Source organism: Lycium barbarum, chromosome 7 (assembly GCF_019175385.1).
Source record: "Lycium barbarum isolate Lr01 chromosome 7, ASM1917538v2, whole genome shotgun sequence".
NCBI classification, from domain to species: Eukaryota; Viridiplantae; Streptophyta; class Magnoliopsida; order Solanales; family Solanaceae; genus Lycium; species Lycium barbarum.
In genome coordinates this window covers 393,941-408,216 of record NC_083343.1, presented here as the reverse complement: position 1 = coordinate 408,216, position 14,276 = coordinate 393,941, and the positions used below count along the sequence as shown (strand labels likewise).

The window sequence follows — 14,276 nt, the reverse complement described above, 5'->3', positions numbered from 1 at the left end:
CGTTTGTCATCATTTCTATAATATGCTTTTCTTGAATCTCTATTTGGGTTAATATTCATAATTTGTTTTCCTTTTATTAAAACATTGTTATGGGGAAAAAGTTTAATTTAATCTCCAAATGTCAAATTAATTAGTAAGTCATCAACTCAAAGTAATAAATATCGTCATAAAAATTAGCAATCTAATTATAATATTTACGAATAAGTCAACTAATCAAAAGATAGATACTTTTTTCCACATTATAAGATAGTAGCAATAGAGTAATTTAATTTTCTACTGAAGTAATGAAAAAATATTCAAGTACATTCCATAATCACATATTATAACAAGATAGAGACAACTGGTGGGGTTCCACATCGTAAGCTACAAGTTCGGCTGAATTCAATAATATTATTCGAGACCTCACATATGTTCAAAGAAATTCACTTAAATATGTACAAACATCAAATTTCGAACCCAATTAGAATTAGTGCTTGATTTTGTTGTTCGATCTACCCTATAAGGGATAGATGTTTTCTTATATAGGAACTAAATGTAGAAATAGTCACCAGTGCACAATATATCTTCCGAGCCATACTCTAAGAAACACACACAAAAAAAGCAAAATAATATGTTATAACATGTAAAATACAGTGATAGTGTAACGAGTTTTTGCACGATTAGTGCATATAAGTTAAATTCATTCGATTCACCTCCCTTGAACACGATCTACCCTATAACAGGTGAATGTTTTCTTATATAAGAACTAACTGTAAAATCGCCATATGTGGACACTATTCTCTCCGAGCCATACTCTAAGAAACACAAAAATATAGCAAATTAAAATAATCTGCTTTACGAGTTAAATAATGATTGGTGTAAAACGTTTCTACACGATCAGTGCATGTAAGGGGTGGATGTGTTCTTAGTTTCCCATACTAGAAAAGGTAAGTGGATGAAAAAATTAGAATAAGAAATAATCAAAGAGAAGAGTAAACTGTTTACCTGGTGCAATTTAGCTAACAGTGCCCAATGTTTTAGTTTGTGCAATGGACTTGTTTTGAGCTAAAATTTTTGAGATCCCAAAATCACTAACATATGCCACCGTGTCACCATCTAACAGAACATTTTCAGGCTTCAAGTCACAATGGACTATAGGTGTATCATAACCATAGTGAAGATATTCTAATGCCATAGCCACATCAAGCATTATGCTAACTCTTTGAAACATGTCTAAGAATAGATGTTCTTCCCAGACAACCAATTTTCAAGGCTTCCATATGGCATATACTCGAGAATGATGGCTCTTAGGTATCGATTGGAACATGTCATGATCACCTTCACAAGATTCCTATGCTTAATGCTTCTCTGCACTTCACATTCAGTCCATATGGCATATACTCGAGAATGATGGCTCTTAGGTATCGATTGGAACATGTCGTGATCACCTTCACAAGATTCCCATGTTTAATGCTTCTCAGCACTTCACATTCAGTGAACATGTCGTGATCACCTTCACAAGATTCCTATGCTTCATGCTTCTCTGCACTTCACATTCAGTCCATATGTCATATACTCGGGAATGATGGCTCTTAGGTATCGATTGGAACATGTCGTGATCACCTTCACAAGATTCCCATGCTTAATGCTTCTCAGCACTTCACATTCAGTATCAAACCTCTTGCATCCCTCTTCATTTTGAAGATTTAGTACCTTTATCACGACCGTAGTTCCATTAGCCTATATTCCCTTGTAAACAGAACCAGAACCTCCTAAGCCAATCATGTTGGATACACTGAAACTATATGTTGCTTGTTGAAGCTCACGGTATGAAAGCAATTGGTGTGTTGTGATTTCTGTTACCTCTTCATGGTCTTGAATTTTCATCGTTCTTCTTGTTCTTCGCTTGATCCAGATGAATAGAACAACAAATGTGAGGGAAAATGATGCAATTACAAGAATGACAACTACTAGCACACGTTTCCTAGATTTTGATCGTTTCGGTGCATAATTTGTAGCACATTAAGAAACTTCTGATATAGGTTTCCCGCACAAACCTCCGTTTCCAACAAAAGATTGAGGTGAAGATTTTGAAAGCACACCACTAGTAGGTATTTTCATCTTCTAATGGTTGTAAGAGATTGATTTCTTTAAGGTATTGAAGTTTTTTCTAAGGACTTTGAGATGTTTCCTGATAACTCATTTGAAGGCAAATCCAAGAATTCCAAGCTTAACAAACTGCCAAATGAAATTTCACTCCGAAACGAGTTGTTTGACGATGAAAGATAACTCAGGCTTCTGAGGTTCCCAAATGTACTTGTACAGGAAAGTTTTTTGCTTGAAAGATCTATACCTTCAAAAGACTTCAATTTTCCAATGTCAAGAGGAACTTCCCCTTGTATCAAATTTTGTGTCACATGTTAGAAAATAAGGCTATTCAATTGGTGGATGGAATTCATGCATGGAAAGTATTACAATGGGAGTCTGTATATTAGCTTGGCCTATGCACTCTAAGCAACCATGGAATGCTACACTAATAATTGATATTTTAGAAGTTGGCATTCAAGAGACAGAACAAGCACAACAAATGGAATTGGTAAACTCATCAACTATTGAGAAAGTTGTAAACAGATTGATGGTGTCTAAAGAAGGGGAGGAGATAAGAGAAGCAGAGCTGAAAAGTTGAGTAGAGAAGTTTGGCAATCAAGATATGGAGGAGGTGTTTCTCAACTAGAGCTCAATTCCTTCATTGCGCACTGCTCAGACTCTTTAAAGATACCGACGAGTGCTTGTCAGATCAAATTAGTGCATTAATAGAGGGTCCAACGTGTGTTGCAACTATTTCGAATAGTCTGAGCAATATAAGTTCCGACGCACTAAATTTGCTTATTGTTGTTGTTGTTTGTCTTTACTTCCATTAGTATGGCAAAGATTGAAGGGGAATAAAATTTGTATGTCTTTGATTTCATTAGTAAAAGAGTGAAGGGAAATAAAACAAGCTTTAAGACACAAATTGTGTTATGCATGTTAGGATCATGCGCTTATCATCACGACCAAAGCCGTAATTTGTCAAGGCGCAACTTTATTTCTTAACAAGGTTCAGTGCGATCATTGTGCAACTCTTAGCTCTGACAAACTACATTGAAACAAACAGACAACTGTCATATGTTAATCACGAAGATAATCATGGATTCAAGCAACAACCTCGTGTTGAAGCATCTCAAAACTTGCAGATTAGTGAATCTTATTAAAAAAAGATGAATTTACAACAAGTATTCCATCTACTTCAGACAGATTCAGATTATCAACTCAATGATCTCGAGCAAAAAACTGACGTTTACTCTGCGCGAACGAAAAGCCTAAATGAATGGTACATAGCCTTGCAGCCTCTTATTCCCAAGTTGTTCAGCCACTTTCCCAAATAAAGATGCTTATATCAAGCAATAAGATCAGGCCATGGCACGTGAAATCCCATTTTATCATACATCCAAGTACATCCCATTTGTTGAGGAAAACGTGAAGAATTCAAAGGATCGACCAAAAAAAAAAAAAAAGGAAGTATCAATCTACAGTAACATTGATTCTGGACTCTCTATGTAGCCTTTGAATGCTTTGAGCCATTCTGCACCAATTGCGCCTGGACAAAAGGAAATTATTAAAGGTTAAGCGTGAGTTGTTTCTAAAAGAGGTGGATATGAAGAACCAACTATCTAAATAAGCCAATCAAGTCACTCACCATCAATCACCCGGTGATCACAGCTCAGTGTTACAGACATCATACTGGAAAACTGATACTGGTCTTGGCCCGATCCTGGAACCACCCTTCTCTCAGCTGTTTAAGAAGCAGCGATGATGAGCACACGATATCACTGCTGAAACAAAACAATTCAATGAGATGCTAACTTACCAGATCCAACAGCTAGGATGGCCGATTGTGGAGGGTTAATGATGGCACAGAACTGTTTAATGCCAAAAGGCCCTCCCAAATTGGTGACGGTGAATGTCCCTCCCTGCGAAATAAGAAACAAGTGAAATAAATAAAATATACTTTTGTCCAACTAAGGAAAAGAAGATATTTAACTGCAATGCACACCTCATAATCCTGTGGTTTTAAGCTGTTCCCTTTTGCCTTCTCGGCTAAGTTCTTCACTTCTTCGGAAATAGTGGATAACCCTTTCTTATCAGCGTCCTGCCAACAACACAGATTTTCCAAGATGAAATATAACTGGTAGTAAGAATCAAGGAACATCCAATTATTATAATGTTACACCTCGGAATTCCGTATGTGTTGCCTTGTGGATAGGCTAATGTGAGCTTAAGGTGATTATGAAATCCCTATGGGGTTAAGCGAAGGATTAGATAGCTTGAGGTGCATACAATAAGATTTCGAAGTTATATGAATATGTGAAGTTTAGTTTGTTGAAGAGAGCGAAATGTAAGTCGTGTTCGGAAAGGTTCCACTATGATTGAGCTAATGTTTATGTGGTGATGTCTTGAAGGGCTGCTACAGAGCCTATTGTATGGTTAATGAAGTATTATACAAGTGTTAAGAAGGTTCCATAAGGATTGGAGATCAAACGAAACGACGGAAACCATTTCAAGGAAGTGGAGTTATACGACCACTTATACGGTCCATATAACTTTATACGGTCCGTATAAGGGGTCCGTATAACTCCCAGCAGGGAGATGATTTTCATGGTGGTGAACCACGGCCACTTATACGGACCGTACAATGTTATACGGACCGTATAAGTGTCCGTATAGTATCCGTCGGGCAGATTTTCAAGTTTTGTATAAATAGATGCCTTGGGTTTTTTTATTTCATTTTTCATCTTCTACATGTATTGAGAGCTCAAAACCCTTCTCTAAGCACATTCCACTCAAATCCAAAAGAAAACAAAGATCAAGAGGCAAGGATCAAAGTGTTCCTACATTAGAAGGTTTCTCAGGGTTTGTAGACTACAAGAAAACTTGGGCATTGTAGCTAGGGTTTTGCCCAAAGTTGATAGATGCTCCAAAGCTTGTTTCTATGGGATGAAGAGGTTAGTTTCCATGCTTATTTCATGTTGTTGAGAATGTTTGGTTGTAGCAAAACTTGGGTGGAAGGAGAAGGTAGAAAATGAAGTCTAAATGTAGCTTTTATGATATTTATGAATAGTAATATATATTGAATCATGATTCTTAGTATGATATGGATATACTCATGTTATGGAAGGTAATAATGGTGATGAAGAAGCGTTATATGAAATGTGCAAAGGTTGGTATAAAGTTGCTAGTATAGGTTGAATATGAGAATGAATTTTAAAGGCTTAGTGTAATGTGATTACTTGATTATGATACTATGAGTGTATTGTGAATGCTATTGTGGTTGTTGGGAGTTGTTTAGTAATATGATGGAACTTGACGAAATAGGGGAAATGCTGCCCAATTTTCATTAGACTATGAATTATTCTAGTTTGAATTTAAGAGTATCATTAAGGCTTAACCATGGTACGAATCCTTCTAAATGTAGATTGTTCAAGCTCCCACGGTGAGCGTTAGATAGTTAAGAAGACAAGAAGGTATGTAAGGCTAACCCTTCTTTCAATAAGGCATGGTTCCTTGGCTATATATGTATATATTCTTTCATGAGTTCTATAATGTCCTCCAAATGATTCTATCTCCAAAGCTACTAAAGCTCATGATCTTCGATACTTTCATGATTCCATGGCATCCTTTATATGATAATTGATCCTCCAAGGATAGACGTAACAAAAGCAGTAATGATAGTGATGTCGATGATACTTATGGGCCCTTATGTATGCGTGTCTAAGTATGTATGACTATTATGTGTCACCGAGCTTATACAGTCGGGTATGATACCTCTCGCGCGCACACCACTGCAGTTGGGTACGAACACCACTGAGCCTTGGTAGGGCCAGGTATGTATAAACACCGAGCCTCATCATGACCGGGTATGTGAAACACCGAACCTTCATGGTCGGGTATAGTACGGATACGAGTATGAATACGAATGCGAATATATAGAAATATCTATGTATATGAATGAGTGAGCGCATTAGAGATGGAAGGTCCCTATGAAAGACAAGTAAGTAAGTATGATGATGGCTTTACTATCTCCTGATTCTCCCATCTTATGCTATTCTTATGTTGTCTCTTATGCTCATACTATGATGTTGATTATGCTTTACATACTCAGTACATTATTCGTACTGACGTCCTTTTGTTTGTGGACGCCGCGTCATGCCCGCAGGTGGCCAGGGAGACAGGCTTGAGCCATAGCTTCCGTATTCAGGGACTACATAGAGAGACTCCATTTCATCCAGAGCTACAGCTTTTGGTATTATTCTTTTGTGTACATACATGGGCACGGCGGGGTCTTGTCCCGCCTATATGATGTTACCTACTCTTCTTAGAGGCTCGTAGACAGTTGCGTAGGATTAGATGTCTTTAGCCTTGTCGGCTTATATTTTGTACATCCTTTTGATGGCCTCATCGGCTTATGTATATGGACATAGCATAGTTGTTAATGATGATATAAATGTATTGTTGCCCAACGAGATTAGCACTGTTAAAGTATGTAAATTATGAGTAAGTTATGTGGTCCACCTGGATGTGAATACGTATGTACGATAAGAGTTGCCCGGGTGGGTTAGCACCGGGTGTCCGTCATGGCCCTCGGGTCGGGTCGTGACATATAAGCACTAGATAGGGTTGAGAACAAACCTTGACGACTGGAACATAAAGTCCATTATCCGTCTGCACTGCTACACCGATATTTATGTTGTGATACCTGTGTTTGCAAGAAACAATGCACTATTAATAAACATTGCCAATTTCAACTATAGAAATCTTCTCACTTCATATATTCCACTTACTGGCGAATGTACTCATTGGTCCATGAACTGTTGGCCTGAGGAACTTTTCGAAGAGCCAAAGCAGTAGCCTGAAATGAAGTTACCCAGGTCACCATAAGTAACAGATGACAATATCTCTTATATAATCCGTATCATGTACTTCTTCCATTCCAAAAAGAATGATGTCAAAACAGTGGTCAAAAGACCTAACACATTCACACATGATTAATTCAGATGAGTGTGAATTCTACATATTTAGTAACTATACTTAAAAGCACTACTGAAAGTTGTAACTTCTTTGCCTATCAAAAGAAAATAAACTATCCAGAAAAATGTAGCCAAGAAAAATTGTTCGATTTCCCAATAGTTCTAAACGTCATATATAGACAGAGTAACTGTTTTTTGACAAGATGCAGCACTTAAAATCAAGTTAAGAGTTACTCAGATTTCTTGTGAGATATATCTACGAGATCCAGGCTCCAATTTTGACTTAAAGGTCCATGCATAGTCACTCTCTCTCTCCCTCGTTTTTTGGACAAGACTTTTTCTCTCTTTTCTGGACCCTCCACGAAATACAGGAAGAAGGCTGGAACTGTCTCATTGAGACGAGACAACAAGACCATTGCTTTCTTTTCCTTTTTCCTTGTCAGGTGGCACAGTGAATCTAAATGGAGTATTTCATACCTTTATTACAAGATCATTAACAGATAACTTCTTTCCTCCTGAAGCCTCTTGCAATGAATTGAGCTGGCTCCTCAATCTGCAGTCCAAGCAGCAGGCAAGATAAATAACAAAAATAAAATAAAATTGATGTTGGACAATGAAAGTAATACTCACTCCATGAGTTTGTCGACGCATGTATCAACACTCAAATAGTAATGGGGAATGGTTTGCTTTGACAACAGCAACCTAGAAGCTGTCACCTGCACAGATTACACCAAAACTGGTATAACTACGACAAAACCCTGTGCTTGTAAAAGAAGTGAGTAAACAAAAAGTAGAGCTAACACTTAATACAAGGGGTGAATTGGAGATAACAAGGACAAGCATCTCAATTTTGGCTAATTCTAGGACATGAGGATGCATCCCCTCCTAGAGGTGTAAATAGTACCTTTCTTATCTGTGAAACAGGAATATCTGTGTAATCAAGAGACGTGTCAGCCTTGGGAGCTGCTGCAGGGGCTTCCTTTCCTCGAGAAGCTACATTATCAAGGGAAAAAAAGATTATTGATTCTTCTACGACTACACAAATAATTTTAAAGAAAATCTTTCCTTCCATAAGAGAAAAAAGGAGACAAGTTCAGTGAAATAAAACCAATAATAACATCAACTAGCATATAAGTATATATGCAGACTAGGAAGAAGGTTACCAAGATAATCTTCAATATCAGCTTTCACAATACGTCCCTCGGGACCTGTTCCTTTGATGTTTGAGAGAGATATCTGCTCATGTTCATATGAATGCAGAATTAACATCAAGGCTAAACCATGTAAATGTGAATCATATTTTCAAATCAAATTTAACTTAAGAAAATAAGTACATTGTGATCTTCTGCTATTTTCCTGGCCAGCGGACTAGCAAAAATGCGATCTGCTGGAGGCGCACTAGGTTTAGAAACTTTTGGCTCTGATGGGGTGACAGGCTTCTCGGCAACCTCTTCTTTGGGAGGAGGTGGAGAAGCAGGCTCTTTCGGTGAAGGCGTAGCATCTGATGTTGAAGGCTGGTAATCTTTAAATTTTGCAATATCACCTTCCTCTTCAACGGTAATAGCAATCACCTACAGAATTTCCAACATTCATCAATTCTTTTGAAATTAATTCTCACAATGATGTAGCTTTTGTTGGCATGTAGCTCAAGGGACAATGAGATTCACAGGGGAAAGTTATTTCTGATAGGTCAATTATATGAGATTAGGAGCCTATTGTGACAGAGCTGTGATGCAAATAGGGGAATTGTCAGCTTCATTATTCAGCTATTAGCTAAAACATAAAAGGTTCACCACCAAAGGGCCAGCCTAGAAACAAAGTACCAACTAGAATATAAATCAAATGTAGGAACCAGAAAGACCTAGCATTAAGCTTTGTGATGGAATGTGCTGTGTGATACATCAACTATAAAGATGCAGATCTATAAGCATGTAGAGATGTTACATACACAGTGAAAGTCCTGAACCAACAAACGCAAAATTCAACAATACAGATAATCATGAGTCCCTCAATAATACAGGTAACAGCGAGTCACTTATACCACATGGCTTAAAGTCTAAATTATCTAACACCAAGATACAACAGTCCCAATTGGTAGTCTCAATCAATTGGTTTAAGCATCAATACCTCTCCAACTTTGATATTGCTTGCTCCGTCTTCGCGAAGAATCTTAGCTAGATATCCCTCTTCCATGCACTCCATCTCCACTGTTGCTTTATCCTATGGGGATTGAATGAGTAGCATAAATAACAGAATCCAGAAGTTAAGACACATAGGGGAGAAAACTCCCTTAACAATATATTGACAACAGCAGCTAAAAGATGATCCTACTGTTTCCACTTCACAGAGCACTTCACCAGGAGAAACTTTATCACCCTCTTTCTTTAGCCATCTGGCAATATTTCCCTGCATCACAAGTTTGGAAAAGCTGAGGCGCTAAGACAAACAAAAGTGTAAAGAAATAACGATACTCAGAGGAGCTTAAGTGAGAGAAGCTATATACCTCTGTCATTGTAGGTGAAAGAGAGGGCATACCAATCTCTTGGTGTGGAGGAAGATCTGAAACAGAGAAGGTTCCAGATTAATTTGATTCCAAAATTGACGGTTCCCCCTCCGGGCCGGACCCCACGCATAGCGGGAGCTTAGTGCACCGGGCTACCAGCGACTACTAGGTAAATGCTCTTTAAAATAAAGAATGGTTTATGAGCATTTTGGCGGATGCCCTGACAACAGATTTTCTAATTAAATAGCCAAATGCCAAAGTGACACTAAAAAACAAGTACCTGAAGCAGTGGAGAAACCCCTCCTTGAAGGCACTTGTGATCTGACACAAAGAAGACGAATCAGAATCGCTTTCAAGAGAATGATCAAGAGTTATTTTTAGAAATATTTAGAAGCGGTAGGAAGCCAGAGAACAAACCCTGAAGACCCTCTCATGAAAGACATGCTCCCGGTGGAAGCGCATGGAGCAATTGCAGTTCTAAGAGCATTTCCAAATGACATCTACAGTTAGAAGCACGTTAAGATAATTTGATGTAAACGTACCACTTACTTCATCCAAAAAAAAAAGATAATTTGATGTAAACATTACTGCTCAAAATTCAACAGGAATAAAGCTATAAAAGGAGGGTAAAAAAAAATAGAGGTTTAGTCACAACCGTGGGGGATGCAGCTCTACAACTGTTGTTGGATAGCGCTGAAGCTGAGTTGCATCTATTGAAGGACTTCGGAATGTTGTGTCTCTCTCCTGATATGAGACCAGACTGGCACCTTAAAATATCTGTAAAAGCCACACATATTTGAATAATACAATACAAAAAAATGAAGATATCACCAATTAGGCAATTACAGCCAACGCAAGAGCCAATAACAAGAAAAAGAAGTAACCATTAGATATTCTTCATGGACATGTTCATAATGACAAACATCTGATAATGTGACTAATTAATTCATAACAACAATAATTAAATCTACTACTTTACCATCTCCCTTCTCCATAGAAGGCCTCGTGCCATTACTGAACCAGCGGACAAGAATAGCAGAGTCATGCCGTATTAAGTTTGAAGAATTTCTGATCTGCAAATAATTTGAGAGCAAGGGAAACAGAAAAAATGAGATTAACAGGTTCTGGCATAAGTCAACTCACACTTGGATGTTCCAAGTGAAGGACCAGATACATGACTTAGATTAGGCGAATGGCATTTAAAAGAAATGACCTGAATTTGCTACATCGTAAGTATATAAATTAAAGTATGTCCCTTTCTTTTCTTTTATCCTCTTTTAACACCGCGAGGAAAGAAAATGATCCCTTTCTTTTCTTTTCTTTTCTTTTCTTTTATCCTTTTTTAACACCGCGAGGGAAGGAGATGGAATACTTATTACCTAGAAAGGAAGGCATTAAAATATAATCTGGAAATCATGTTTGGCATTAAAATAAACACCAAAAAGTTGTTTTTACTTTTTACTAAAATTCAAAAACAACTCCAATTTCTAAAATACCATTTTTTTACTTTGAAAACAAAAACTACTTTTTCCAAATTTCACAATTTTCATGGCCAAACGGACCCTTATTCATAGCTCACTTGCAAGCACAAAAGTTTAAGCTCTGATTCCCAAATCTCATGCAAAATCAGACATGACTAGTAACAAGTCTATTTCGATGAAGATAAAAGTATATTGACTTTAAAATGCGTTTCATTCGGTTTGTTGCCATCTCAAAAAAAAAAAAAAGTGTTTTATTCGACCTAACATCAAATGAATCGCAGCGACTCCAAATTCATAAAAAGTAACACTAATTCATAGCTCAACTACAAGCATAAATCTCATAGCTAATCAAACATGACCAATAACAAGTCTATTTTCAATGAAGAAAAAAGCAATTGTTTAAATATTGACTTTAAAATGACCTAACATCAATATGAATCGCAGCGACTCGCTAATTTCATAGTTCAACTGCAATCAAAATTTAAGCTCCGATTCCTAAATCTCATACAAAATAATAACAAATCTGTTTCGATGGAGAAAAACGTAATTTTCTAAATATTCACTTTAAAACGCGTTTAATTCGACCTAACATCGATATAAATCCAAGTTCAGTAATTCATAGCTCAACTGCAAGCAAAATTTAAGCTCCTATTCCTAAATCTCATACAAAATAATAACAAATCTATTTCGATGAAGAAAAACGTAATTTTCTAAATATTCACTTTAAAATAACGCGTTTCATTCATCCTAACATCAATACATAAAAATGAAGTAATTCATAGGTCAATTGGAAGCAAAATTTACGCTCCAATTCCTAAATCTCATACAAAATAATAACAAATCTATTTCGATGAAGAAAAACGTAATTTTCTAAATATTCACTTTAAAATGAACTAATTCATAGCTCAATTGCAAGCAAAATTTAAACTCCGATTCATAAATCTCATACAAAATCATAACAAATCTATTTCGATGAAGAAAAACATAATTTTCTAAATATTCACTTTAAAATGAAGTAATTCATAGGTCAATTGCAAGCAAAATTTACGCTCCGATTCCTAAATCTCATACAAAATCATAACAAATCTATTTCGATGAAGAAAAACGTAATTTTCTAAATATTAAAATTTAAACTCCGATTCATAAATCTCATACAAAATCATAACAAGTGTATTTCGATGGAGAAAAAAAGCGGCAGAATGAGGGATCAGAACAATCATCTGAATGATTTTGGCACCTTATTGGAGTGACGAAGAACGTGAGTAGCGTAAGTCATGACTTCTCCGATGGAAGGAGAAAACGGCTGAAGATGGTGGCTGGCTTTTGGGGCAGACACACAGATGCTATTAAAATGGACTACCAATTTTGATCCTTCCTTCCTTCTTTTTTTTTTTTTTTTTTTTTTTGTTCTTTATTCTGTTTGTTTAATTATTAGGCAAAAGGTAAAATTACCCCTCTACTTTGTGATGATATATGAATTTGGATCAAAAATACAATAGCAAATACGAATTACTCCCTTCATTCTATCACTTTAATGAATTTTTTATTCCATAATAAGTGTCATATTAGAAAATTAAGGCATATATTGATTAGTTTTTTTTCAATTCTAGCCTTAGACACCCTTTAGATAATAAATTAACATCTAAATGATGATTAAAAAAATTACATAATAATTGGTATTATTGGATTTTTAATGTCGAAAGGTTTATTTCTTGTGTATACTCTAATAAAAAGATAAAAGTAATTTATTTTTATTATATAAGGGTAATTTAATAAAAAATTTATATTGTATTATTGATTGTTTAATATGTATGATTTTGGTTGAGGTGATACTTATTATGAGACGGAAAAAATATATGTTTAGCTCTTTGTCCAAAATAGAGAAATATTTTTGACTCTTTTCTCTAATTATTATGTCTGAATAGCTTGTGCTCATTTTTTTAGACTGCTGTGAATTTTATTATTTTCATTTTCATATTGCTTTAAATTACATATCGTTATCTAAATTTCGCATAAGTCATCGTTTAATTGTTCTCCGATGAAAGGAGACAACCGAAAGAGGCGGCTGAAGATGGTGGCTTTGCTTTTGGTGTGCCAAATTGGACAGAACAGACAGATGCTATTAAAATGGACAGCACCAATTTACATCCTTATTCTTTCTTCTTTCTTTTTTTTTCTATTTTGTTATCTTCGCTTTTTTAGTGTCAAACTTACATCCTCTTTGGCCTTGTAATTTTTTTTTTTTTGAAGTGCTTTTTAAAAAAAAAAAATACAGTGTTTGGTTAAATTTTTGGGAAAAAATAAATATTTTTGAGTAGTAGCAGAAGTAGTTTTTTAGAAGCTAAAAAATTAATTTTTCCTCAAAAGCACTTTTGAGAAAAATACACTTAAAAACACTTTTTAAAAGCTTAGTCAAACGTTAATTACTACTCAAAAGTGTTTTTTAAAATTAATTGGTCAAACATAAAATGTTTTTCACATAAAGTACTTTTTAAAAAGCACTTTTCAAAAAAAGTTTAAGTAGGCGTTTGTGTTTGACCACAAAAATCAAAATATTTTTCACTTTATTTATAATTTTGAAGTTGGCGTTAAAGTTGAATTTGTGTTTGGTTATAGTTTATAAATAATATTTGATTGTTTGAATGTATTGGAAGTGGAAAAAAAAATGGGGAAAAAATGAAAGATTCTCATAACCAAATAAGTCCTTCTAATAGCATTGTTGGTCTGTCACGGATAAATTCCTATTTTAGTTCTTATGATGCTTAAGTATGTGATTTTTTTATTTTATGTTGGAAATATATAATAATTAAATTATTTTACTATAATATCCAAAGTGTAAGTTTTAATTAATTAAAAATTAAATGTATTTTATATCATAACGATAAAAATTGAAATGATTACTAATTAAGGTACTAAAAGTAATCATTAGTTTTTTTTCTAAGTGCGCAGGTGGGCGAAGGTCTAAGGTCCAGTGGTCACAGCGATACAGCGGCTCCCAAATTTTAGACTCTTTTGACCAAAATAAGCTATTATTTTAGCCAATTCACTAAAATAATACATTTCATAATAACGTATTAGACATTATTTTATTCAAAAAATTCAACGGGCAAAAAAGTTAAATGTTAACGGTGTTAAAGGGTAATTCGTTACTGTGAGTAACGTTTTATGGTTAATACGTTATTGTGAGTAACGACTTTAAAGAATACAAAATCTAACGTTGATTGATCTTAAAGTCGTAACTCAGAGTTA

General features: G+C 35.4%; 1 protein-coding gene across 2 annotated transcripts; it reads right to left on the bottom strand.

Moving 5' to 3' along the window:
• Positions 1-3,189: 3,189 nt before the first annotated feature.
• On the bottom strand, positions 3,190-12,448 carry LOC132602813 (dihydrolipoyllysine-residue acetyltransferase component 2 of pyruvate dehydrogenase complex, mitochondrial-like). 2 transcript variants are annotated; one of them, XM_060315595.1, is made up of 19 exons: positions 12,265-12,448; positions 10,526-10,619; positions 10,202-10,290; positions 9,964-10,046; positions 9,827-9,867; positions 9,547-9,602; positions 9,375-9,449; positions 9,171-9,263; positions 8,378-8,614; positions 8,207-8,279; positions 7,948-8,036; positions 7,674-7,759; positions 7,521-7,596; positions 6,858-6,925; positions 6,706-6,772; positions 4,073-4,168; positions 3,887-3,989; positions 3,716-3,811; positions 3,190-3,616 (listed from the first exon to the last, which is right to left on the bottom strand). In XM_060315595.1, exons 1-19 carry the CDS (start codon positions 12,301-12,303, stop codon positions 3,546-3,548), a joined length of 1,632 nt encoding a protein of 543 aa, XP_060171578.1. In that variant the 5' UTR covers positions 12,304-12,448; the 3' UTR covers positions 3,190-3,545. The 2 variants fall into 2 exon arrangements, with proteins under 2 accessions (XP_060171578.1, XP_060171577.1); XM_060315594.1 differs by having other exon boundaries at positions 10,202-10,323; positions 12,265-12,447.
• Between the last annotated feature and the right edge of the window lie 1,828 nt (positions 12,449-14,276).

Excerpts from the sequence above, each read along its gene's own strand:
- LOC132602813 (XM_060315594.1), bottom strand. The coding sequence starts at position 12,303 with ATGACTTACGCTACTCACGTTCTTCGTCACTCCAATAAG. Across the intron at positions 9,603-9,826 it reads GGGTTTCTCCACTGCTTCAG|ATCTTCCTCCACACCAAGAG; the intron begins GTACTTGTTTTT and ends TCTCTGTTTCAG. Across the intron at positions 9,264-9,374 it reads TGCTCTGTGAAGTGGAAACA|GATAAAGCAACAGTGGAGAT; the intron begins GTAGGATCATCT and ends CAATCCCCATAG.